Here is a 27,273-nt window from a genome sequence, read left to right as displayed (position 1 = left end):
TCTGCTCTCATGGAAGAGTCCTCCTGACAAAGTAACAAGGGCTTATACAGCTTATACTTGACAACAGTTTCAGCCCAAGACTCAAGGTGGACCCCCTGATAGCCAACCCATAAAACTACTTGGTTTTCAACCCAGCTGGCTGCAGTAAGTAACTCATGGCTTCAAGATCATCCATAAACCTGTCTGTTTCTCTCTTCCCTCACTAAAAATACTCATACAGACAGGAGATGAGTATAAATGAACATTTGGGTCACCAGGCTTGTCCTTTGCTTCAAAACCCATGAAAGTACCCTGAGAGGATGAGGAGGCATTAGCAAATTCTGAGGCTCCTTGGAAACATCGTATTTTTTCCATAATACTCCATGATTATTATACTTTTCACTGTCTCAGTCTATCATCACACTAAGTAGAGTACCAGGAAGAACTTGTCCTCCATCCCAAGCATTCAGCTTTTTAACTTAGAAAACTGGCATAGTCACTTACGTTATGCATTATGCCTGAAGCCCTTGCTTACTATGCTACCAACATTCTGATTGCATAGACTACCAACTGCCTCATCCATTTCATTTAATTACAAAGTAATACCAAAGCAGAGACGACCCCCTTAAATCCAGGAGGAGTTACAGGCGAAGAAGAGGATCAATTCACTGCCTGCGCAGTTTGTTGAGCATCCAGACTAACCATAAGGCCACTCACTACATTTACATTCAAACTGTGTGAGACACTTTCAAATAATTCCTTGACACATTTCTATGCCAATGCAGTGGTAAAAAGCTCCTAAATTATGCACTTGATTTTTTTCCTCAGCAGATACTCACCGCAACATCAGTGGGGACACGTACAAGTGAAGCTTGTATTAAAACCAGCTGTGGAGGTCTTCATACCCCTGAAGTCCAAAGAAGCGGTCTTGCCAACTTGCTTGTCATTCGCATGGTCAAACCATAGTTGAGAATTTAAGGATTTTACCCACAAAAGAAAAGAGAAAGACCCGTTCCCCTGAAAGGAATAACAATAAGTGGGCTGTGTAAGGTTTAAAATACCACCTTAAACTTTATCCTTTAATAATGAGATGTGATGCTCAGTGTTACGACCTATTTTCAGACAATGGCTTAATTAAACATCTAATGAATGCATCCCATTTCTTTGCAGGAGCTCCACTCTAAACAGGCAAGCTAATAATGTAAACATCACTGGTTGATTACTAAAATAATTGCTTTTCCTGGCAAACAAAATGGCTGGTGCCAGCCATCCAATGCACCTGCAGGGCAGGGGCCTCATTTTGGCTTACTGATTCACAGTTGAGCATCAGCTTTAAGAAGAAATCCTAAGGGAAAGGTTTTGAAGGGGGTGAGATTTTCACCTGGAGATTTGGCTCACTTAATCAAGCAAACTTATAAACCCATCATTCATTAACCAAATGTCTGCTTTTAAGGAGTTGTCCCCAAGCAGAGACACAGCAGCAGCAGCTTCAGGATGTTTCCTCAAACAAATCTGCATCAGATTAACCAAAACCGTGACCTTCCTCTAAGCCAAAATCCTGCAGCTGTGGAGGGTTTGCATCCAGATTATGGAGGTTTCTTTTCCAGAAGTTACTTTAGAAAGGACCATGCATTTTCAGCAAGGCTTTAATGAAAAAAAAGATGGACATTTCACCCGCCACCCCCCACCCCACCCAGTTTCATAGCCAAAAAACTGAGTGATTTTGCAAAACGGTGACAAATTTTCAAGGCTCCAAGTAAAAAAACTCTCAGTGAAATGTGTTGTCAAAACATTTTGAAAGTCTGTCAACAGCTCTATTTCTTAGAAACCATGATCTGGTGACGCTTGAAATATTGTCTTGTCCATGCTGAAGCAGCTAAACCGTGTTCCTTGCTGCTTCAGCTTAGTGGTTTTTACTGCATGGAAAGTTACCGGCATGCTTTCGTATCTATTGCGTGATTCTTTCAGCTATTTGTCATCCCACCAGTGTCATCCTGCCATACCCAGGGAATCTCCAGATATGAGAGCTCCTCCAGTGTCAGTTAGCTTCTACACCTTGGCAAGTTTCAGTCCTGCAACCCAAGGAAGGAGATGATTTTTAAGTCTCCACCATAACCCCAGAGGGGAGAGCCCATGGCATGAAGACGAGTTACACAGTCATTTCAAACCATCTTCCCACTAAAAACATAGACTCATAAAACAGTTTGGGTTGGAAGGGACCTTAAAGCTTCTCCAGTCTCAACCCCCTGCCATGGGCAGGGACACCTTCCACTAGAGCAGGTTGCTCCAAGCCTCATCCAAACTGACCTTGAACACTGCCAGGGACTGGGCAGCTACAGCTTCTCTGGGCAATATCCTTGCAATTCCACCTACGTGCACAGTAGCTGAAATTGCTGAGCACTCCAGAGAACTGGACCCACATTTTTTAATGTTTTCAAAGAGAGGGGGGGACAGAGGGAGGGGGAAGGAACAGTCGTATTTCCCCTACAAACACAAAATTACCAGGAATCCAAACCCCAATATCCAGCTGCAGCAACAGAATTCCCATGTCTTCAGGTAAATCAGCTTAGATTTTACAGCAATGGATTGCATGTCACCATTCCTGGATTACGGAAGTGGAAATTATTTCTAACTACAGCCATTGGCACTAAATGGTTCGTATCTGACCCATTTTATTAAGTCCTTAAGTGCTGTTACTTCCCACTGCTATAGGCTTTGTGATTTATTGGTTTACTTGCTTTAACTTTATGTGGGTTTAGTATTCAGAATGGGGCACAACTGACACTTGGTAATAGGAGACACTTTTTTCTTATGGATTGCCTTATTGGCTGCCTTGAGCATAACAGGAGACTGGAGATCTTTGACACTTCTGCTCACTTTCCTTCCACCTCTACTGAACAAAATGCTTTAGCACAAAAGCAATAATGGCAAAAAGCAAAGTTTAAACAAGTTAGTGGCTATCAAAACGCGACATTTGAGTATTTTGTAAACTAAGTTGTTGCATTGTATCTGTGGCCTTTTCCTTGGAAGCTTAGGTGTAAAACCAAGCCAGTTTCTTCAGCTGGAGGGTAAGAACAGTCTGTGAGGAAGGGAAGAAATTCTCCCATTACAGATGTGGCCGGTAACATGAAACCAAAGGGCAGAGAAAAAACTCTCAGATCCAAAATAAGAAATAAATGTGTGAAGTAGAGCTGCGGAGAAATCCTAGCAATGGTAAATATCCATTTGCTAAAAGACATCAAGCGGCTACCTAGAGGCAGCAGGGATCTTCTGTATGAAAAATACAAACCCCAGGTTATCATCCCCTTCACGCGGGTTTGCAGCACTGGCATCACTCCCATCCTCTTTGAAATACTTGATAAAAACAACAGGAATGTTATTATTTACTACAAGTCTCCCGTGAAAGGACTGCAGTTCTTGCTGCAGCCTAACGGATAAGAACTCGGCTACACTGTTTGTTCCAAGACAAGCAGCAAAGAAAGAATCCACCGGCTGGGGGGAAAAGACATTACCGTTCAGCCGCTAGCTAAGATTGAATGGGCATTTGGCACCGATCCCCAGATTTATCGTTTTCTTGGGTCTAACTTCGTGCAGCCCAAAACCTGGAGTCAGATCAGAAACAACAATTCGTGCACCTCGGAATGGTCGGTATTAATTACTTAACGCTACACCAGCTCCCTCAAAAACACCTCTCCCGGCACCAGGCATAGAAAGGATGGTTTAAACCTAAAAACCCACTGCAGGGGCAAAGCGCATCGCACACATTGACGAGGGGGCAACCGCGTTTGCTTTGTCCGCCAAACTCCGGTGGCGCCCGGGGGGGACCCGGCAGCCGTCCGGTTCCGCGGCGGTGAGGGCAGGGAGCGGCATGGAAAGAGCAAGGAAAGGGAAGAGAGGGAAAGGAAAGGCAGGGCAGGGCAGGGTAAGGTAAGGCAGGGCCGCCCCGCCCCGTCCCGTCCCTCCCCCGGCCGGGCTCAGCGGCACCCTGGGGGCGCGGCACGGGCGGCGGCGTCCCGGCCCGGGGGGGCGCGGTGGCGGGGCCGGGGGTCTCTTCCTCGCCGGGGATGCGGCTCCCCGGGGGCCGCGCCGCACGCTCCCGCCCTCCGCCCGCCGTCGACCGGGCGCCGTGCGGAGCCTCCGCCTCCCCGCAGCGGTTTCCCCCGCGGCGGGGCCGCCGCCGCCGCCGCCCCGCATGGCCAGAGCGAGCCGGCCGGGGCGCGCCGCAGCAGCCCACGGCCCCGGGGGCGCGGGGCGTCGGGCTGAGGGCGGGCAGGCGAGGCCGGCGGCCCCGGGGCCCCGCCGGGGGATGACTCAGAGCCGCGGCCCCTGCAGCGAAGCCGCCGCGCCGGGCTCCGCGCAGCGCCGCCCCATGCCCGCGCCCCCCGCCCGGGGCCGCCCGCCGCCCTCCGCGCCCGCCGCGCCGCGCACCGGATGATGCCCCCGCGGGGGGCGGCGGGCTCCTGCCGCCGGCGGCGCCTGGCGCCCCTCAACGAGGACAACGGGCGGTTCCTGCTGCTGGCCGCTCTCATCGCGGCGTACCTGAGCGCCGGCGCCACCGTCTTTTCGGCCCTCGAGAGCCCGTCGGAGGCGGCGGCGCAGCTCCGCTGGAACCGGACCCTCCACAACTTCAGCCGCATCTTCAACATCAGCCTGCCGGAGCTGCGCGCCTTCCTGCGGAGCTACGAGGCGGCTATGGCCGCGGGCATCCGCGTCGACGCCCTGCGGCCCCGCTGGGACTTCCCCGGCGCCTTCTACTTCGTGGGCACCGTTGTCTCCACCATAGGTGAGCGCCGCCCCGCCGGGGCCCGCCGGGTGGGTGCTGCGGCCGCGGTCCCCGGGGCGGTCGTTATAGCGACCAAAGTTTGGGGAGAGGCGCTGCCGCGTTGCTATGGCAACCGGGGGGGGGATGCTTACAGTCCGGTGAGAGCCGGGTCCCTGACATCCACCTCACCCCGGGGTTGGGGAGTCGCGGTCCCACCTCCCTCCCCAGTGTGTGGAGCCGGGAACCGGCGCTGCGCTGCGATTCGGGTCTCGCCGGGAACCGCACCGGCCCCCGACCCCAGTAAACTTTTGGTGCGGGCACTGAGGATCCTGAGCGATAGCCGGGTTTTCGCGGTGCCTGACCGCTCAGCTTGGAACTGGTCACTGCTGGCCAAGTTAAGATGCGTACGTGAATCGGGGCATTCGCTGAACTGAGTCTCTTCCAGCTGCACCATAATACACCGTCTCCGTACGTCTCCGTACGGCTGCAGCTGACCGCAGTTACTTGCGTCCGATATGTGATTAGGAAGAGCTGCACTTTATGAGCAAATAGGGACTTTTAGGAGGAGGAATTATGGATTATTTTTTTTTTACTCTAAAATGACCGTTTTTTACTCTACAATATTTAAAAGCATCATTAAGAATTGTCATGTGGGAAATTTCCTTGGAGTAAAGCTGCGGCTTTCTGCTGGTGTCAGAGTGTTGCTTGAGAAATCCTGTCCCTGTGGACACCAGATCTTACCGATTTTGTCTCTCTGATGGCCAGTGTCTTAGGGCTTCTGAGTGTAAATGTCAGGCTTAATTAGAAGGACAGATGTTTATTAGAGGGGCAGAAATGCGCAGCTTGTTGTTGTGCTTAATTCATTACGTTTGGATATGGTTTTATCAATAGTAACTGATTAATAGAGTTGTGACAGTGACTGCAGCAGTGCTGACAAGTGTTGGTACTTTTTGCATCGAGTAATTCAGTTAACTTTTCAAGTACACCCAGTAGTCCAGTCTTTAAAACACCATTGTAAGTAAGTGTTAGGCTGCCTGCATCACAGTAACACAGCACCATCCCTGGAGACATTCAAGGCCAGGCTGGATGTGGTTCTGAGCAATCTGATCTAGTTGAAGATGTCCCTGCTCACTGCAAGGGAATTGGACTAGATGAGCTTTGAAGGTCCCTTCCAACACAAACTATTCTATGATTTTGTGATTTTTAAGAGATCGGTATGACTGACCTGAATGGATAGACGAAGTTGGTGTACACTCTCCTTGCACCTGCTGTAGCAAACTCAGGCAATGTGTAAAGGCAAATCTGCTCACTTCTTTCCAGCCCTGAATTCTCCTCCCTGTGGTTATTGAAATGAAAAATGTTTCCTCTTCATTTGCAAGCATTTGTTTGCATCTCCACTTCATTGCCCTGGCTGCAGTCATTTGTACCTGGGTGAAGGGAATGAGAAACTCAGCAGGGGTTTTGGCAGTCTTGACAGGTGTAAGTGGCTGAACTAAGAATTGCGTTTCTCGTAGTCCTGTAGTGCAATGTAGGGGACTGCTCTCTATAGCCAATAACATCTACATCTCTGTCCTGGGTTCAGCAGTAGCAGTCATTTTTCTCCTTCGTGCGCAAGATTGAGGCTGAAGGTTGTTTTTCCTAAGCTACAATAAAGTCCAGATTCTGCCAAGTGTCCCTCTGAGTGGTGCTTTCCTTTGGCATATTACCTGTTAGTGCTTACTCCTGGATTACTTTCAGTACTGTGAGTTCAGTGAGCCTGCTGTAGAGTGAGGTTTTGCTCCAAGTGAGGAGACGAAGGAGAAGGTGGCTGCAAGTGAAGCTGAGTTGTGCCTTTGGGCATAGTGAAGGCCATGTACCTACCTACCTGGAGTCCATTTGGTTCCTCTTCAGCTCACATGCCATATTATCCTGGTTCTGGGCAATTCCACCTGCCTTCATGTTACATTTAATTGACAAGAACACTGTCATTACTCAACCTTGCCAAGAACTGCCAGACATCTAGAGTCAAAACAACTTGCCTTCCTCAACAACTTCATCATTTACGTGTGTCAAAGCAACTTTCTTACTCCAGCTAAACATGCTCCTATCCTAGTGATGCATCAGAAGGCTTTCTTACTCACTGCTTAACAAACAGCAAATAGATGCCATGTCTGTCGAGCCTAAGTCACCCACAGCTTACTCAGCCTCTTATCAGTAGATGATTCCAACTTACAGAAAACTCGATGCGTCTTTTCAAGTCCTCACTCTGCTCTCACTGGTTTTAATAGAACTACTAAATCCTTTGTATATAGGCATCAAAATAAAGTCACCCAGGGACAGGGCTGCAAGCTCTCCTGGGCTTTGTGTAAGCTGAACAGGGGGAGGGAGGCTCCAGTTCTTCATCCTTCTGTGAACACAAGGGTTAGGCACCATTTGGCTTGGAGAAGACTTCTCCATCCATCCTTCTTGAGCAGAGCCTCTGCTGAGCAGACCGTCTTCCCTTCGTTAGGTGCTTTGTCTTCTTGTACTTCCCTGGTTGCAGTTCTGCGTCTTCCCTAATTACACAGGGACACAGTCAAACCCTCTGGGTGAGAAAGAAACATGTTAGTGAGGTCTTTAAGAAATGGAAGAGAGTAAAAGTGAAATGTTAAGTCTGACCCTAATGCATTTCCCTGAATAGCCCACAAAGCAAGTGGCTTGCAGTCCATAAATCACCCTCTTGATAGCACTCTGGGCATTCATTTTTTTTATTATTGCATTGTTTGTGGTTGAATAATGAAATGTTGAGTCTGTTTTTCATTAGACATATCCCAGTTTTCAGAGCTATGTAAGAAAATTCTTCAGTCTAATTTCTGATGGCTTGCTGTCAGTCGACACCACTTATTCAGTCACTATTTTCACTTCAAAAGGTATTTTTTGTAAGCAGTTATTACTGTTCTGATTTCTTTAAGGAACAGCAAGGTGACATTTATTCTTGAGTCACTGGTCTAACTGGCAATAGACTTTCAGTTGAGTTTTTTCTTTCCTTCCCAGAGTTCAAATCACAAAACCCCAGGACTTTGTTAAGGACTCAGGTCAGTTTTCTTCCTGGTAAAATGTTGCAGAGTACAGCATAGTTGATCATAGTTTTCCCCAGATTCTGGTAGCATAGATTCATTCTGCACAGCACATAAGGCGGCTCTGGGTGCCTGAAGCTCTGGATTTCTAATGCAGTCCATGAGCCTAGACACTACATCCAGATTTCTTTCCCTCTTTTAGGTGCCTATCCAGTAAAACATACTGAGACATCAGCTTAATAAATTTGGATTTTAAGCTTCTTATGTGTAAGTACACACATTTCAAACATCAAACAATACAATTGTTTTATAGAAATCTGTATCAGGCATTAAAATTGAGCTCCAAAGAAGTACTCCAATATGTAAAAGTGATTTTTCAACCTAATGTTTTTAAGAACCACTTATACTGTGTGTGGATTGTGTTGGGATGGAACATGTCTGGATTACGGGTGCTTGAGAAGGGCTCTTGGGAAGAAAAGGTGCAAAGACCTTCTCTCTGCACAGCTGTGTGAGAGTTACAGGTGCTTAGGTCACAGTGTGTAGGAGTGAGCCGGACTGTTTATACTTGCCTTATCCCTGAAGTATCACATTAAATGACTCAGTATTTGGGTGGACTGACAATTCCACCAAAAGGGATGGGACACGCTCTGCTCTTAAAGAGGTGAGGCACAGCCCTACAGTGAGATGAGAGACAGGGCTTAGAAGTCCATGAAGAACAACCATGTAATGAGAGATGTATTTTCTACCAGCTAACTAGCTCCCAGCAGCTGCTCTGTCCTTGCTTAGCGTGTTGGCTGGGTTAGAACTTCTTCTCCCTGGCTACTCTGTAGACACCCAGCATATCCAGCACATCATCTCTGCTTGTGCTCCACAACCTAGGCACCAGAACCACTCACTTCTAAACTATCCTCTGGCTCTGTGTTGTAGTCTTCTGAGAAAATCCGGATGTCCAGATGTGCTGAAGGTGATAATTCAATAGAAGTGATGTGCAAAAGGCAGTTGGACAGCCCAGCAAGTGCATGGTAAGATGTTGGGGAGGGAGTGAGCCCGCCTGAGAGCAGGCACTTCAGATGGTAATTTGGCAAGAAATTCCACAAACAACCCAGATGGTCTGTAGACTTTAAGGGGAAAATATATTTGTCCTGTCTTCATTGTTGTATTTCAGGATATGAATTTGAGCTGCAACTGGGGAAGGTTCTGGCTCTCTGTGGATGCAATTTCACTGTCTGTATGGCCAACATAAACCAAAGGGTGACAGTCAAACCAGAGTGTGCAGCTGATCAGCGTCAGTGTTCTGCTTTCTCAGGGCTCTGCAGTTCTCCAAGGCTTGTACAGGAAGCTTTTGCAGAGGGTTCAGATTAGAGGGCAATGACCCGTAGGATTGACTTTCTTGAAGTTAAAAAATAACCAAGCAAAAACCAAATGAGAAAGCAGTTGGAAGAGCAAGTGGTGTTGTTAAGCTGCAGTGTCAGGTTATTTGTCTTTGCTATCCTATACGTGGTCTGCAGCCAGCATGAGAGTGTGTTTCAGCTTGGTGTGCTGTGACCAGATCTGATTCCATAGCCACGTGTGATCAATGTACCAGTGGATTTCCAGAAGTTATTTTCTCAAGTAATCTTGATGAGGAACAGAGAACAAGATGCTCACTCAGCAGGTCAGTGATCAGCATATTTCTGTGGAGACAAGTGATACGATACTGATTTTCCTCAGATGAAGATTTGGCACCGTAGCGATGTTTTCTGCTTGCCACAGCTGCATAGGACTATTAACTTCTTAGGGTGCCGCTGATAGGGATTTCCTAAATGTGTGGCGTAAATTGGGTGCCCTGAGCAGAAAAGTAATCTAAATCACAGCTTGCCTTCTTGTTGGGAGCAGCAACAGGAAACTTTATTTGGGTTACATCCATGTAATTATGCAGATGACTTGAGGTGTCTTCACTGAAGGGTTGCGATGAAATAATTTTGATCCTAAATTTATTGGATTTTTATTCTGGAAGGCAGGACAGAGGAGCCCCAGTACTTTAAGTAAGGCCCTTCTTAAAAGACAGGAAGTTTTCTGAAAATACTATTTTAGTCAGTACTACTTAGGGTTTACCTGCCCTTGGAGGGTTATGCCAGACCCACAAAATGAAGCTATTACTGTGCTTCAGTCATCTAAACTGAGTCCTGCAGAGCACATCAACTCAGATTACTTAATCTGCGAGTTTCAGAGGTTTCTTAAATATTAAACCCTATGAAAGCAAGAATTTCAGAACACTAACATCAGTAAGGTAGAGATCTAATTGTTGTTTTATGGCTGAAGATGTTAAGTCAAAGATAACCAGATTAGATTTCTTTTTTGCTGTAGCTGTGGAGTTCGGGGTGCTCAGCTGATGGACGCACTGAAACCTGCGGTCTCCAAACTGAATGTCAACCAGCACAGCATCTTAGTGTAGTCACCCAAAAAACCCCATAGGCTGTCTATAACATCAGGGAATAAAGAATATTCCCAGCATCGCAGGTCCCACATCTCACAAGTCGGGGGAAGTTCTGTATTACTATGTGCTGGTTCAGGTTCTAAACAAAGACAAACCGGAGTTTGTAATCAAGGCTTCTCCATTGTTGCGGCGTTCACTCAGGTAATTGAGGGAGCAATGTCTACTTAGTGGACACTTAGCACAGCACTCAGTCTGGTTTTCATTGGTAGTCCTGCTGGGCAGCCAGTACCTGTGTTTCAGTTCCCTGTGCACTTACCAGAGCGTAGAGATGTGATTGCAAACCAAAAGGTGGTGGGCCAAAATACCGCTTTGACAGCTCTCCATCCACGGAGGTGACACACATGGCTCCAGCCAGTCCATCTTTATCACTAAGCAACCACCCTGTGAACCAGATGCCATGCCTGTAATAGCAGTGAGGACAGAGTAATTGCTGGGCTTATCAGCTGCCCTGTTTACTGTGGGCTCATAAATGCAAATCCTGCCTGAAATCCTACAGGATGTGTTCCCATGGAGCCTGCCTGGTCTCTAGCCTCTGCACTCCCCCTTTTCTCTTGGGGATATTCCCTCTTCCATTCTCTTCAATCTCACCTAATGCTCCCCTGTCACCTGCCTTTCCCAGGCACTCTTCATTTCTCCAGCTTCTGCTGGTTGCCTCCCAGTTAGCATGCCCTCCTCTGCTGGTGGTTTGCTTGCTTGATTCGGTTTTGAATATTTGTTTGATGTCTTTGTTTCAAGTTAACAACTACCAAAAGAATTCAGAAGTAAAGCTTTATGGTTCCTTTGTGTTCCTCATTAGACCTGTCCCTCTTCCCTGGGGTTAGTGCTGCTCTTGACCCTCGTTTCTTTTTGCAGTATTTCCTCCTTCTACAACTGTCTTCAGTTTGACACAGCTCATACACACTTCAGCATTTTGTCTCGCTTTTACTGGGGGGTCATCTTTGCAAGCACGCTGCCTTGCTTTTATGTGAACTTTAACTGCTCTTCATCGTGGAGAGAAGAGGAGAACAATTATAGGATAGATTTGCTGGCAATTCATGTAACAATATGCACCGCTGGTGTGCTGGAAAATACAGCATCATATCTTTATTTTAATGAACGCAGTATTACCCTGTCTTTGCAGGTACTGAAGTCAATGAGAATTTTAGCTCATGCTGTAGTAGCATCAGGGTTAGAGCAACAGACAACCGACTCTGAACATTTAATCATGCAATTTTTATCATGATAACAGCTTGATACTAATGGAACCATAGCCTGTACCTGCCTGAGCATCGCTTACCTTTATCAAAAGAGACAGTTTTCATATTGTGTCAGCTCCGAGTACATATCCAAATGCATTTTGGGAGAAGATGGGTAAGGACAAGGATTAGGGGAACGTCACAGTCATCCTAAATGCAGTGCATCTTCAAAGTGATAATAAAACCTTTTGTGAATGGAAATACTGACGTAACAAACAGAATTATAATCTAAGGGGCAATTACATAGCAATCCAGACAAATCAGATAGGTTTAATTTTGTATCTCCTCAATAGCTTGCTTCTGCTGAAGTCAATAGTAGACCAGTCTAAGAGCTTGAGGAAATCCTGCCTTATTCATTTTATTGGCACGCTAGGCATAACAAATGTAAGCCTGATGTTGCGAGCCCTTGTCATTACTGTAGGTAATACATCTCCCTGAGCTCAGTGGATCTGTTGGTGGCAATGGGTGGTACGTACCTAGCTGTAGACGTGGGGAGGTTTCAATGCAGTCTCTCTTGAATCAAATGAGAAGCAGCAAATTGAATCTAATTGCATTAGATGAGGCAAAGCGTTAGGAGCCTTTTCAAGTAATTAAAGCTTTGGAGTGGAATAAGGTAAGAAATTGAACGGTTTGATGTTAATGTATTACTTACATGGGTGAGGCACTGCTATTGCCCGTGTTTAAAAATCCATAGTAAGTTCTCCATACTTGTTGATGAAAAAAGCAGTAATACCTTCATACCCACAGTGATTCTTCAACAAATGTTAACCTTTCTGAGCCTGTAGCATTGCAGCTTCTTACCCTTTAGAAATGATGGGCCGAGTATTCATTAAGTCTTACGGAGGCAGATTTAATCACAGCAGAAATAGAAGCTAAGGGGAGACTTGTGCACATGAGAACTGGGTGAGAAACTAATTCAGGTAATTTCAATTAAAAAGGAAACCAGATAAAATCCTTTTGGTTCTTCATTATTGAATATTCTGTCATCTCTTTGCTCACACCGGGTCTTGTGCAAGCAGTATATCCCTCTCCTGAGGACAGACAAAAAGTACACTGTCGTTTGTGTTCAGTGTGTGTGAAGCCAAATCTACTTTAAGTCCTTCAGCGTTGGAATTCACCGCGGTGTAAAGACCTTAAATCCAAATTATGATTTTAATGAGAGGGGCAGAAGGAAGCTGTTTGATAAAATGATCTGTCCATTTACAAAAACTGCTACTGGCAGAACTGCAACGACCAGGACAATCGCAGATAAAATGATCTTGGTAACGTGGGAAAGTTGCTCAGAGTCATTACATTTGGAAGTGGTCAAGGGAAATGCGTACTAAGGAAGGATGAGTTAAATGCAGAAATAGAAAGTGAGAAATGAGTGGTTAGTCAGCACTCCAGTCACCCTGTATTTCTATTACTTAAAATTAGGTCTTTGTGCGTTTGTGAAGGAGTTGGAAGAGCTGCTTGAGCAAAAAGATACTTGAGAATTTGTTTCTTTGCATACAGCTGGAGCCTTCTGAAATAAGGGACTCGTGAAATCATATTTAAACCATTAAGAAGTTGAGGTAGATTTATCAGAGCTCTTTAATTAAATTGCAACTGTAGACGTTTGTATAGAGATTTGGAGGAAAAAAAAACAAAATAGTGGAAAAGATGTTTGTATGTTTAAGGTATTTTTAGCCTATAGGTCCATCTTTATAGGCTAACTCTTTGTGAAGCAGAACAGCTGAGCCAGCTGTCAAGAAATGGATGTTCTCTGAATACAGTAACTGATGCTTCTTCTCACAAACAATGGTGGCAGAAGAAACCATTTGACAGCCTTTCTCATCTGTAAGGCTTAGAAAGCCCAGGAGTGATATCTTGTTTTATTAGACTTACCTGGGGAAATATGACATACACCCCAGACCACTTGTGAAATTCAGATAATGCCGTTTCTTAGCCTGAAAGGAGAAGTGTTGTAAGGTGTACTGGCACTGGAGTGGCAAGTTCAAGTATTCTCTCAAAGCCCCTAATGTCTCGAGACTATAACAAAATAATTTGGAAGTCATTGTTCTTTTCCCTGTGCAGTTAAAAAAAAAACAACCAACCAACCCCAAAACCCCAAACATTTTGCATAACCTTGGGTCTACTCAGGCACCTGCAACCCAATGACAGGTTTCAAAAACCAGCGAAAGCAGGTGTGAATGCTAATGTTTGTAACACTCCATTTGAAGTGACAGAGCATAAGTTTCCTGTTAGGGTGTTGCTTAGAAACACAATTATCCACACAAAACACATTCTCAAAATCATAGGAAAATAAGAGTCGAAGCAGCCTTAAAGGATCAAAAATCAAGATTGTGAGAGAAGTTGACTTCTGAAGCAATGTTTGTCTCATCAGCTGCATGAAGACTGTAGGAAGATGTCAGAGTATGGCTTCAGATGTTGGACTCAACAGAGAGAAGGAAGTGGCCACTCTTGTGGTCCATGAGCTATACCTTCATGTACATCCGTGGTCACTGAGATGGACTTTGTATACTTCTTGGCTAGCATGCTTTTGTTTTCTGCTGGTTTTTGAAAACAGTTACTCTAAATTGAGGGCTCTTTCCTGTGCCTGATAGTGTCTCAGCAACCTCTGTGGTTTAGCTGAGGTTTGGCACTGCAGTAAGACAAGGCAGATGCTTTTGCACCCAATCTGGAATGTGAGCAGGGGTTTGATACAGCCCCAACAGCTGCTAATGTAGGATTTTGAAGACCCTTAGCCTCTAGTGCAAGAAAGTTTTTCTATAGTAATATAATTTACTCAAACAACAGAGCCTGTGGGCTATATTTTCTCATTATTAACATCACCACCATTTCAGAGAAGATCATGGCAAAATGGCTTTCCCCAGCTGTTAGGATAAGGAGGGAAAGAAAACAAGGGATAAGACCCTGCAATCATCATGTGAGGAAGCAGCTCTGGACGAGCTGAGGTTTAGGTCACAGGGATTCAGGGTGCAACCAGAAGAGTGTCTTGCTTTCATCCCCATTGTCTGGAAGTCTTTCTTTGTGAAGTGGTTTAGGACTAATGTAGCCAACACTAACCCATATTCTTCCTGTTTTAACAAGCCATTAGAGCCCCCACTGTGCCAAGGGGCAGAGTAACTGACAGAGAGGGTTTAGTATCATCTTGCTTAAGATTTGCCCAAGAAAGGCAGCATAAAATGAAGCAAATAGTTTCAGTCTTTGTAACTGTAAACCAAGAGTTTAACAGACAAGATTATATTATTTGACAGCAATAAAACCTGAAGCGTTGGAAGAAAGATTATTTATGAATGATATATAGAGAGGAATATTAATAGGGAGGGAATACTGTCACGACAGGTGACATCTCCATCCCTTTACAGTGAAGAGGCAGGAAGAGTCATGTCAACTTGTAAGTCCTGACTTTTTTTGTGCAGTTTGAATTCTTTCTCTTCTGAGTTTCATCCTTCTCCAAGCTTCATTCTCCATCATCTCCTCATGATGGGGCCCCTGGAGAGGGCCTCTGTCCTTCATTATAAATTGTGTTCTGTTGCAGTAGGATTAACCAGAAAACCCAAACGTAAGCTTGCCAAAGATTCCGGGCCTCAAGCCCATGACTTTCCCCATTTGGCGCAAGTCAGTCCCCATTTGCTTGCACAAGGTACATAGAGGAGCAGCCAGCCCCAGCCAGAGAACTGTAAAACTGATTTAGAGACACTTTGGCTTCTTCCTGAGCTTGGTTCTGCGCCAGAGCAGCTTGGCCAGACCTGATGATCAGCCTTCTTCTGTATTTATTGGGCTGTGCCTCTATGATAATGGCATTTTGTAGTGAGCAAGGGTGGCCTTGTTTAGTCTTTGGTATGCGCTTTCTTCTCACACTGTACACAGAAAGGGCAACATGCAGTACAACTGAGAAAAATAAGCTTGCCTACTTGTAAATAAACAGAACAAGAGTGCTGGTGCAGCTGCAGCTCCAGTCTTTCTCTTTTTAAGGGTCGTTTATCACTCAGGTTCACAAAAGTTAAGCCACTTGAGCTGGTAACATGCACCTCCTAAGTACTCACTAGAAACTGAAGATCTTCCCTGGAAAGCTCACCTAGAAGGTGTCAGCATAGAAAAACACACTCGGGAAGCATGCTATGATCAGCAGCCAGGTTTTGAGGAGGTTATTACTCTCCCCTTTCCTAGGGGATCTTAGGGGGCACTCCCAATGCCTTAGACCGCATCAAGGGTTCTGAGAAGAAACATCACCCTTAGTCTTCTCAGGTCCAGCATATCCTTCATCCTAAATACATTATTCCAAATCTTATCATGTGTGAGACCTTCTCTGTAGGGCATAGGGTCCCCTCTTCACCTGCCTACTGATATGGCCAGGTATCAGCCACGCATGGCAGCACCTCCACATGCAAGGACCCTGCCTCTGGGGTCAGGATTCATATTCCCATCAGAGGAGGTTTCCTTGCAGCTTCATAGCCCCCAGGCTGCCCTGTCTCCACTATAGCAGAGATCCGCCACCACCTTATCCCCTCCAGAATTTCCTCTCCAGGGCACCCACGTGCCCTCTTCAAACCCAGGACCACAGCCACCGGCGCCTCTTGTACCTCCACGGCCCTCTCCATCACACCACTCCGTTGCTGGTGCCTCCTGCTCCATTTCCACAGGGCAGTCCCTTCATGGCAGCCTTCTGCTTTCCAGGGATGCCCATGGGAGTGCAAACCACTTGCCCATGAGCAGCAATCACAGGTTGCCAGAGAAGTGGGGAAGTCCTGGCATTCCTGCCCTGATGCGGCTGCCATGCTGCTGTCCAGCCCTGTTTCTCATCCTCACCAAGTCACTGTTGGGTATAATTTTAGGTTCATCTTTGTCATTCACCTCTGCAGGAAAATATTGTTACCTCTCGGTCTCTTTATGCTTTTCACATGCACCTAGTAACTAGCAACCATTTATTAGCTTCATCTTTTAGTTATTTAATGTCACAGTTGCCAAGTTAATCACTTTTTTTTTTCTTTTCAAGGAAGCTTTGGTTATTTTAGGCTGGCAATTCTATTAACTCTTTTAAAAACCATTATGTTATAAAGAGGAACGATAGTGTGGCCATGACCTTTCACATTGTGATTTAAATCACAGCCAGTAGGGAAACGCTGAGGGTGATTGATTCTGGTGTTCGCTGGTGTTGTACATCGCAGCGCTTTGGATGACCAATAACCTGTTCACAGTTGTGTGTAAACAGAATAGAATTGGTCCTGTGGCAAGCTGTTAATAGTTGCCTGCAGCTTCTTGAAACTCCATAGTGTTCAATTAATCATCTCCTGGCTCTGTTCTGCCAGTGTGACTCCTTTGAGTAGCAGTTGTCTCAAGTACCTGACAAGTATTTCACCGAGGAGGAAGTAACAAGGAGCAACAGCGATGACCTGGACATGCATTGAGTTTATCATGGTGCTTTTTCAGGTCACAGAGTAGGCATCTTTTCCCATAGTCTCTGGCGGATTGGGTGCATGTGTGCACATTTTCATGTACCAAACACTTAGAGGAGTTGGGGAGAACAAAGACCTGCTTTAGCTCCCCCTGGTTCACCAAGCAGATTTACAGGAGCTCTGACCATCTGCTTACGGTAGGCTTTGGGGAGATTTATGGACTGCAAGCCACTTGCTTTGTGGGCTATTCAGGGAAATGCATTAGGATCAGACTTAACATTTCACTTTTACTCTCTTCCATGTTAACAGAATGTTAATAAGATTGGAAAAAAAAAAAAATGAAATGCCAGGAACAGCCTGCTTATTCAACTTGAAGTGGTTTACCAAGGATGGGTAGATGGGTGATCCTTATGAGTCCCTTTCAACTTGAGATATTCTGTGATTCTATGATGGATGGATGATAGACAGGGAGACTATGGGGCTTTGAGCAACATGATCTAGTGGAAAATGTCCCTGCCCATGGCAGGGGGGTTAGAACTAGGTGATCTTTAAGGTCCCTTCCAACCCAAACCATTCTATGATTATGGGAGTTGCATAGTTACTCAGTGTTTTCTCCATGGGATACCTATTCCAGTGCATGGGTCACCAAGGACTGCAGGCTTGTGTATGATACAGGTTAGGCCAGCCCTAAAACCTGCAGTGGTGTCTCATATCTTCAGACATAGCATGGGTCTAAGTTAAAGTGTCTTAATACACAAAGTGCTGGGGCGACAACTAATGTTCAGAGGCTCTGTTTCCAGAGAGTAATCTAAAGGAGATGAGATGTGATTTTACAGCGAAATTTATACTAAAGGCTCCAGCAGTGGAAAAGCTCTAAAAAAAATTACAGTTTGAGCCCAAAGGGGGGTATTTTAATAAAATATTTTAATACCTGCTGAACCCAGGACACAGGCTGACAAAGATGTTAAAGGGAAAGGAAGTTTTTCATTTGTAGTCTGAAAATGCAAAGCCAGGTGGAAGAACTGCCTTGTGGAATTCTCGCTCCTAGGGCAAAAGCATTGGATGCAGCAGGTTTCCATCTGTGGCAGTTTTGTCGGCTCTGAGCTGTGACCGTGTATCCAGGGCAACTGTTTCTGTGTGTTGGGTGGTAAGGAGCTGTAGAATAAATGAAAGGTAGTTGTGAAATACACAGGTATGACTGTCGAGCAAGGATGATGAAATATTAACAGCTGGCAAAGGGGTTGAAGGGAGCACCAGAACCCAAATTCGGAATATGGCGTTTCGTTCTTTGATACGGTGTATGTTAACTTAGTAAAGTCCAACCAAGACTATTGGAAAGCCATGAAATAAAGCAAGTGTGGAACAGAGATGAAACAAATTGGTTGCTCCTACTTTATGTGTCTGTGTTCTGTAACCCCCATCTATCAGGGACCAGTCTTGGATAGGAGCTTAGTCATTACGGTGCGAGAACTTCTTTCCATCTGGAAGCAGCATTCTAGTTATGGGGGGTTTCTGTTTATTACTGAAAAACCATTTGTTTAAAAAGTTATATTCAGCAATTTTAGTTTCTTTTGATTCCTTTAAATGTAACTGCATTATACTTGCATAATGGTACGGAGGTGATGCTAGTCTCATGATTAAAGTACTCTGGGATTTAAAATGATTGCTCATTTGTGCTGACTTGGATGTATGAGCCAAGTCTCATGGCAGGAAAGCTGGTTAAGAAGAGCTTGGGGGCTGGCTGAAAGAGGCAGGGACACGCTGCCATAGTAAAGGCTGGAAGAGTTTCTTATATTCTGTTTTCGGGGTGAAAACTTTCTTCATTCTCTGGGTAAATAGGCAACTTTAATGGAAAATTTTCACTCCCTTTTATCTCAAAGTAGAGTAAAACAACTGGCCTGAAAGTAGAGCTCACAGGTACTAAAGCTGCTGCTATTCCTTTTTGTCCTCTGGCATCAAACCTCTTTTACCCATAAGAAAATAGGGAAAAGAAAAGAAAGCAGGAGCAACAGGAATCGTATCACATATTTGTGCAGTCTCACTGCCTCTGGATTCCATCACCAGCTTAAGTGAGTTAAAAATCCAGATGAGCAGAATAGTAACCACAAAACCTATTATGCAGGGCAGGATGAGGGACTCGTCAATGGCCAGCACTTACCCATGAGGGGCTGCTGAAGGGTGTTACCTGAGAGTTTTTATCACCTCTAATTCTGTTTGTCTGGGGAGAAGTAGTATTGAACAGCTGAAATTAATGCTGCCATAGAGCTTGTAGAGACAAGAAGTGGTGAGGTAGATTAGGGCAGAATTATCATGAGGGAGGTTGAAATCCTGTGTCTGTTCCACACAGAAATCAACCTCAAGGTACCTGTGCAATATGTGTCAAGGCCACCAAGAAATGCAGAGCATCTCTCTTGGAAACACAGACAGTTCTGGATGAATTTGTTTCACCCTGACGACATGATGTACTTATCTTAGAGCAGGGCCTGAGCTCAGAGGTGTTGTACAGAACATACCAGGACTAATGCCTTACGGTCCAGGTGGTGTTGAAGGGACAAACACAGCTAACAAAAGAAGACGCTGCACAAAAAGCACGAGTGCGCTTCTATCTGCTAGCTGTTGACCTGAAGTTGCTGTGTTTGCCTAGTCTTACTTTTTGCCTGGTTTATGTATTTGTTAGCACTCTCATGGCTGTGATGGGTCCTTTCACCTTGCATAGCTACATGCTCAATAATGCGTCAGAAGATCTTGCTTAAACAAACCTCATCAAAAATGCAAAACTTCACCACCTCTCATGAATGATCCCCAGCAAATACTAAAAAGCTTCAGCACATTTACAACTTGATCCAAACTGTCACTATTTCTCTTTTTTTTAATTAATAAATGTGTCTAGCCATATGTGTGACAATAAACCCATTTATTTTGATGGTGATGTTCACATGCTCGCTGTGAAGCACATGTTCAAATGTTTTGCTGACAAGGCATGGGCTAACAGATGCTTTCTCCATAACGAGCTGGCCGTATATCCTTAGCTGGCAACCACAAGCTCCGTGGCTTCTTCTAAGGACCAGGAACTGGTGGGTATTCATCATCATATGAGAAGGCTTCTGCAAGCAACCAGCCCAACCCAGGTAACAGCTTCACCCCATAGAGGAGGAGGAACTGAGGAGAGCTTCCCAGTCACGCGTGTTAAGCCTGGAAGCCCGAGGCAGGCTTCATGAGGTCTCCTCAAAGGTGGTCTTTTAGCATGACAAAACAGAGAGGCTGTGGGTCCGGAAAGCAAAATCTGAGGACCTTTTTGCTAATGTTTTATTTTCTGGTAATACTGTGCAGGTTTTTCACTGTCCTTTGCAGAAAAGACTGTTTCTGCTGTGAAGAAACCGATGATGCAGTATAGTCCGAATTACTGGCCCACAGTTGTTCCCAAGCATGCCAGATCTGTTGTGAAAGTAGAACCACCTCCTTCCTCGTGCACCTTCCTGGCATTGAAAAGACATTTCCAAGTTTACTTTTCATGAGCGTTCCCATTCTTGTATCGACAAATGCAGAATGCTGTATCAGTGAAGCACACAGGTAGCACAAATAAATTACCCAGAAAAGTAGAGTCATTGCAAAAATAAATCAATGTATTTCAAGCAGCAGTGTCATCTAATTTTCCGGTTCTGTTTAAAGCTGCATCATGATGATAAACTGGGTTTAGTGATGTCATTATGCTCTATACCAGAAGTTTGTATTCACAAACTGCCATTGATGTGGTCAGATGTTGATATTCACCTCCCTGAATATGTTACTTGCTCAGCATTTATACAGAACATTAAGGTGAAGATGTTTTGGCATGCGGATGTGTCACACACCATTAATTTAGATTAAATGTGGTTATTTATTCATGTGGCACCACATTTAGCCATGAACAAATAAAAGCAGCCTGAACAACTGAGCATTTTTATGGGGAAGAAGAGCAGGACAAGGACAGTAGTTACAGGATTGAGTTTCAGAGATAGGATGTGAAATACATGTTATTATTTTTCATAAAATAACTGGTATCAGCAAATAACATGGAGCAAACTTACTGTATCTGCATGCAAGTTTAAGATCGCTTTTGCTGTTATTTAAGCATCTGTAGCTACAAGGCACTACTACTTATATAGAAAAGTAGGTGTATGAGTAATGTCAAAATACAATTCTTGTAAAGAGGAGGTGAATTAATATTGCTGCTGTCTCTTTCCTGAGTTTGCATACTCTGATTTTCCTATTTAACTGTGCAGCAGTGTTTTTTGCCTGCTGCAATTACCAGTCTGCCAGACGGCTCTGCAGTGTGGGTATCTCGCTGATGGCTTTTCCTTCCGTGGTGGTATCAAGTGGGCTGGCCGCAGTTGGGATTTGGTTAAGGCTTTAAAGTGCTGTTATTTTAAAAACAATATTCAGTATTTGGGAGTTGTTTTTTTTTTCCCTGTTTTACAACATGAAAATTCTCATCTTCTCGGGGAATGGTATAATCAGACCTTGGAAACAAAAGCGTTACGCTGGGTTACAGCTTGTAACAGAGCTTAAGCTTTCCATCAGGTCATGCTGACTCATACACGTGGGAGCAGAGAAATGGCCTCTTCACCTCATCTGGAGAGGTTTGGACTCAGGAATGCTTTCACTTGTATTTACTGAGTGGTAATATGCTGCCTTTCATCTCTGCGAGGAGTTTTTACTTGCTCTTGAGTTTTAGTCTCTTGTTGGGCTTACTGGTGCCTTCTTCATTCTTAACAAAACTTGGTTTCATGTTGGCCTAAGCTGACTTAGGTATAGCATGTCTTTTGTCCGGTGGGATGGGACCTTTGTTAAGTTACATATGTCCTGAGCTTACGCGTGAAACACTATATCATTAACATTACACATTTATCTCCACCTTAGGATTTGGAATGACCACACCAGCAACCGTGGCTGGAAAAGTATTCCTCATCGTTTATGGCCTTTTTGGGTGTGCTGGGACTATCCTTTTCTTCAACCTCTTCTTGGAGCGCATTATCTCTCTCCTGGCATTTATCATGAAGGCATGCCATGAAAGACAGCTGAGAAGAAGCGGTCTCCTACCTCCCAACTTCCGAAGGGGGCCAGCTATGTCTGGGGTGGGCAGTCTTGTGGGCTGGAAGCCCTCCGTTTACCATGTAATGCTGATCCTGGGAATTTTTGCTATTACCCTTTCCTGCTGCGCCTCCGCAATGTACACGGCAGTGGAAGGATGGAATTACATTGACTCCTTATACTATTGCTTTGTCACCTTCAGCACCATCGGGTTTGGAGATTTGGTAAGCAGCCAAAACGCTGCTTACCAAAATCAGGGATTATACAGATTCGGAAACTTCATATTTATATTAATGGGGGTATGTTGCATATACTCTCTTTTTAATGTCATCTCAATCGTAATCAAGCAAGTTTTGAACTGGGTGTTGAAAAAATTCGAATGCAGATGTTGCCCAAAGTGCCATAAATCAAGTGCCCGCCTTGGACGTCGCAATGCCATCACCCCAGGAGCCCGCCTGCGTCGACACAACATCTCAGTGGACGCTGATGGACAGTACGACAGCGACACCGAGGGGAGGAGGCTCTCTGGAGAGATGATCTCCATGAGGGAGCTCACAGCATCCAGTAAAGTCTCCCTGGCCATTCTGCAAAAGCAGTTGTCCGAGACGGCCAACGGCTACCCGAGGAATGTCTGTATCAACACGAGACAAAATGGTTTCTCTGCAGGGGTGGGTGCTCTGGCCATCATGAACAACCGCTTGGCAGAAACGAGTGATTCTAGGTAGAGTTTTTGAAATTCCTTTTGTTTCTTTAATAAAAATAGAAAGGGGGTTAGGGTGGAATTACCACTGTAAGCTACTGGGAGGTTTTCATTTCAGAGACAGCTTTGGTATTCATTGGGTGTTCAGTTGGGGGTTTTGTAAGTCTTCTCTAATATGCAGTAACATCTTTACCGTAATGCTACAATTTTCCCCAAAGGGATTTTTGGAAGAGACTTGGATGTCTTTGGTGCAGTATCTGATGCAGTTATAGAAGGATGGTGTGCATGGTTAAGATGGTGTCAAAACCAAGATGTTGTTCTTCAGAACATTAGCCTGAGCCCAAACTCTGTGTTAATGCATAAAGTAGGCAAGTTTGGCTCCAGATTCAAACTTGGGGTTGATAAGGGTTGGCTAAACCAGTATCTCACTGTTTGTTGAAGTCTGGATCCGGCCCTGAATTTTGTACCCAGTGCTCTTCAGCAGTTCCTCATGACAGGCCTGTATATAACATACACGTAGGTGACTGCAGTTACATCAGCTTTAGGGTGATTGTGCTTCACTTGAATAATGTTGCTGACTTCAGTGACAGAGGGTTGAATGGGCTGAATTCCCCTGTCTACAAATGATGGTTTTTAGCCATTCTTGTCTGAAACACTACCTGCTACCTAACTCTTCAGGGGATTATCAGGGAAATGTGCAAAACCATTCCTACCTGCTGAATAACTGGAAACAGGCAATTGTCAACTTTGGTACTGACTTCATGTAATGCAGGAAAATCCAGTATGCACCTCTGGTGTTTGCATCACCACTGAAATGCTTATTTCATTACTTTTATATGAAAATAAGTACCTAAAATGAATGTAGACTCTCTGTGGTCCTAAATTTGCATCTTCTAGTTCTGCAATATAGTTGCAGAGATTGATGCAAATGATTTCCTTACTGTTCTTTGGGGGTCCCACAAATCTGTGTAGGTTATATGGAAGGGAATTGCTTTGGAACTCCCCCAGATGGCTTCCCCCCCAGAACGTTGTTACTAAGTCAGAAGTGGCTGTTACTGCTATCTTAAGTCATATTTAATGTGTCCTAGCCCCAATTGCTGAAGAACCAGAAGCAAACCAGGTCTAAGTGTCTAGTTCAGCAGGACAAATGGGTGCAAGGGAATTGCCGCGAGTCTCTTTCAGAAATAAATGCACAACTCTGGATCATTTCTCTAAATTCTCTGTCCTTTGCCACTCTTTCAATGCTGGGAAGGTAATAAAAAGGCTTCTGCTGATTCCAGCAGAATCAAATAAGAAATAAAACTTAAGCTTAACTTCTGAGACGGGACAATGGCCTGCTCTTGAAAACCGCTTGGAAAATTGCAGGCAAGACCTTGAGTACCAGGTTGAGCACTGAAAAAGCTGGTGAAAACAAAATAGGAATAGTAAAAAAAGTTTGAAAGTATTTCCATAATGTGAGATTTCATACAGATATTTTACTCTGTTGTTTACTTACTTTACTTTGCCTTGCATGGGTTTGGGGAATCCATCATTTTTGCTTTCCTTTAGATTTGTAGTAGTGCAAAAGATTTTGGAATTTAACCTTGGAAAAGTGACTTTTAAGTTGACATTTCACACACTTGAGTCTGCCAGCTGAAGTATAGCAGTGATTGTATCTTTTGCCTAAAGGAGAAGGGATCCGAGCAGCAGATAAACCATCGCACGTGGATCCGTGTCATACTGTAAGTGTAGTCACAACTTTTATCAAGATGCATTTGGACAGAAACATGCAGTGATGTTTATGTTCTTTTCTAGCTGATACAGGCTCATGCATAAGAGGACATGGTATTCAAGAGGCATTGATCTGGCAGGAGCTTCCTTGGTGGCAGAGAGACTCCCTAAGGCCCATGTGTCTGAGTACCTGTTTGTGTCTGAGTACCCGTTTGTGTCTGAGTACCTGTTTGTGTCTGAGTGCCTGTTTGTCTCTGTGCTCCATCTCAGATGCTACCTTTGAGTGGCCCTTTGAAGAAGCAGGCAGAGATCAGGGTGTTTGGTGATCCTCATTTGAAGCCCACCGAAGGATAAATTTAAGCAGGATGTATAGGGGCAGGTCACGGTCTGGGAAGGACCCAAAGACTGACTGCAAAGACCCAGTTCAGGAAGGCCGTTTCCATAGACACAGGGGACATCTTTGGAACTAGCAGAGGCAGGGAAGCAAAAGAATGGGACTTGATTTTTTAAGTAAGTTATTCGTAAGGATAAATATTATAACTATGATTAGGGACCCATTCAAATCTTTGTAAATTGTTTTCAAACTACCTGTTCCTGCCTGGGAAATACAGTGAAATAATATGAAATTGAGCATACCTTCTTTGCTATTTCTGTACTTTTTCAGAGCCCAAAGGCAGACTTGTAATATGCCTTAATTGTTTCCGAGTCTTTTTGGTACCTTTGGTACCATTGGTCACAGTGGTGCCACTGCAGGACCCTTAGCAGCCCCGACTCACTCCAGGGCGAGATGAATTAGCTCCTAGAGCTGGGTTCCCCAAGTGATGTGGGCATCTGATTGTTACTCTGTCCACTTAGGTCTAATGTTTCTTTACTCCTAAGATCCTTGATAAACTCCATTCTGCTGCTTCTTAGCCTCAGAGACATCCAAGGTACATGCCCAGTTGTATACCAGTGCCCCTATTTCTTGCAGGGCAGGTATCCCGAGAAGCTGACATAACCACAGGAGCCCCAGCTTGTATCTAAGCCCTGTAAAAATCCCTAAGCCCACTTGGCTCATCAAGGCCAGTTTATGAGAGGGTTCAGAGCGTGTTTACTGATGTGGATCTCACGGGAGGGAGCATCTGACAAGGGATGTCCTTACAGCTTCCTAATACTCAGTAGCTGAAGTATTTTTCCAAGGACACATGAAAACCAAGCTCCAAATCTCTACTCTTCTGCCTAAAAGCACTGTCAGGGCTCCCATCACCCATGTGCATGAGTACATGAGTCAAGAGGACTTAAGAGATTTGAGTTCAGTCTTTCCTAGTCCTTCCTGTTCGCTCTTTAGATTTTTTGGGGGTGACAGCTTCTCTTTAGACTTGCCAGACTTGGGCACCTGATTCCTCTCTTTTCTTATGCATGATCCAACTCAGGATTCCCAGGGCAGCCTGCTCCTTTTGTGAATCACACCCTAAACACGTTTTGCTTGCACCAGGTGCAATTCCTCCTGGTATTTCATTTTCACAAACAAAGCAGATACCTGTAGTACCCAGACGCAGGCTGAAAGAAGCACAAGAAATCAGAAGGAAACTGGAGGAACAGAGAAGGCACACTGCACTAGATTGCACTTTCTTTTCCCAAGGTAACTCGGGAGTTGTATTACGTTCTTGAAACATTGGGGGTTTATTTTTGGACAGCCTTGGAAGAATGCCATTAACTTAGGATTTAAAGGTTCATCTTCCCTGACACAAGCCCCTCTGCACCACCCTGCAGTGACTCCCAGCTGATGCAGATGCAGACATCCCAGTTGCCTGCTGAGCTGATGTAGAGGCAGCACAGGCAAGAGCCCAGACCCCATGCCACGAATTGGTCTTTTGCTGCCTGAGCCTGAGAAGGGCATTTGGGAGCAGCAGAAAGCTGCAGGGCTTAGAACATCCCTGTGAGCCAGCCCACAGTGGGAGCAGTGATTGTGCAGGCATTAGCTGGTCAGATCTCTAGTGAGAAGGGAGGAGATACCGTGTTCACCTAGCCCATGTGCTCATACCTTGCAGCTGAGAATTCAAATGCTCATGAAGGTCAATAAGGGACAATGACCAAGTGACATCTTTCCCTTGGAGCTCAGGGCAGAATGGTTACAGGGAACAGTTTCTTGTGAAACCTGTAGTGTTTGGCGAGTCACTACATCTGCTTCTTGGGGGTTGTCTTCTGTGTGTGTGTGTGGTGGACAAAGTTTGGAGTCTCACTGAGCTGTCATCCTGTTGGTCTCTTTGGTTTCTTCCCATCTGCAAACACACTTGTCATTTTGTGCAAAATAAATCGGATTGCTTTTTCTTCCCTTGTAATGCAAAGGATGTCCTTCAGATGATACACATGTTCAGAGAAGTAATCTCATTGACCTCAGTTGCAGATGGAAGTTTCTGAAGGACGAGGCTGTAGTTTGCTTGCCTCCCTGCGGAAGAAATGTTGCATGAGTAACTCCCATTACTGCTAGCAAGACTTATTTAGGTACCTTAGGCGGTGGTTGGGGCCATGCAGCAGTAGGCATAACTGAAAATGGAGAGAAGAAAATCTGTTATAAAGGGTATTTGCGCCTCTGACATGTACATGCTACTTGATAAACTAGTTGACAGCTCTTATTACAGCAAAAATTACAGGTAGAAGACAGGAGAGGTAGAAGAATCACACAAAAGCTCTGTCCCATGCCATGCCTGAGTTACCTAGAGATGCACTGTGATGCTGCCAGTTGTGTAGTGTTGGTGTCCCAGCACAGCTTCAGCCCCAGGCCAGTCTTCTCCTCCCCAGCTTTCTACAGACAAAAATTCATGTATACTATGCCCATGTATACCGTTTACCTGTATTTCAGCCATGACTTGCCTCTGAAAGGAGGATTAAAGCAGCAGTGGAGGCCATATACCCAGGCATGCAGGCTCGCTATAAACCTGATCG

The 27,273-nt window shown here is 45.0% G+C and overlaps 1 protein-coding gene across 1 annotated transcript; it reads left to right on the top strand.

The window, feature by feature from the left end:
• Window positions 1-4,382: 4,382 nt before the first annotated feature.
• Window positions 4,383-23,591, top strand: KCNK12 (potassium two pore domain channel subfamily K member 12). Its single transcript, XM_061475249.1, has 2 exons — window positions 4,383-4,762; window positions 21,768-23,591. Exons 1-2 carry the CDS (start codon window positions 4,411-4,413, stop codon window positions 22,661-22,663), a joined length of 1,248 nt encoding a protein of 415 aa, XP_061331233.1. The 5' UTR covers window positions 4,383-4,410; the 3' UTR covers window positions 22,664-23,591.
• The last annotated feature ends 3,682 nt before the right edge of the window (window positions 23,592-27,273 follow it).

This window comes from Pezoporus flaviventris, unplaced genomic scaffold, assembly GCF_033815535.1.
Source record: "Pezoporus flaviventris isolate CSIRO_AGI_PZ_B2104156 unplaced genomic scaffold, CSIRO_AGI_Pfla_v1 ptg000083l, whole genome shotgun sequence".
NCBI classification, from domain to species: Eukaryota; Metazoa; Chordata; class Aves; order Psittaciformes; family Psittacidae; genus Pezoporus; species Pezoporus flaviventris.
Note: the sequence above shows the minus strand (reverse complement) of the source record. Positions and strands in the feature narration are given on the sequence as shown.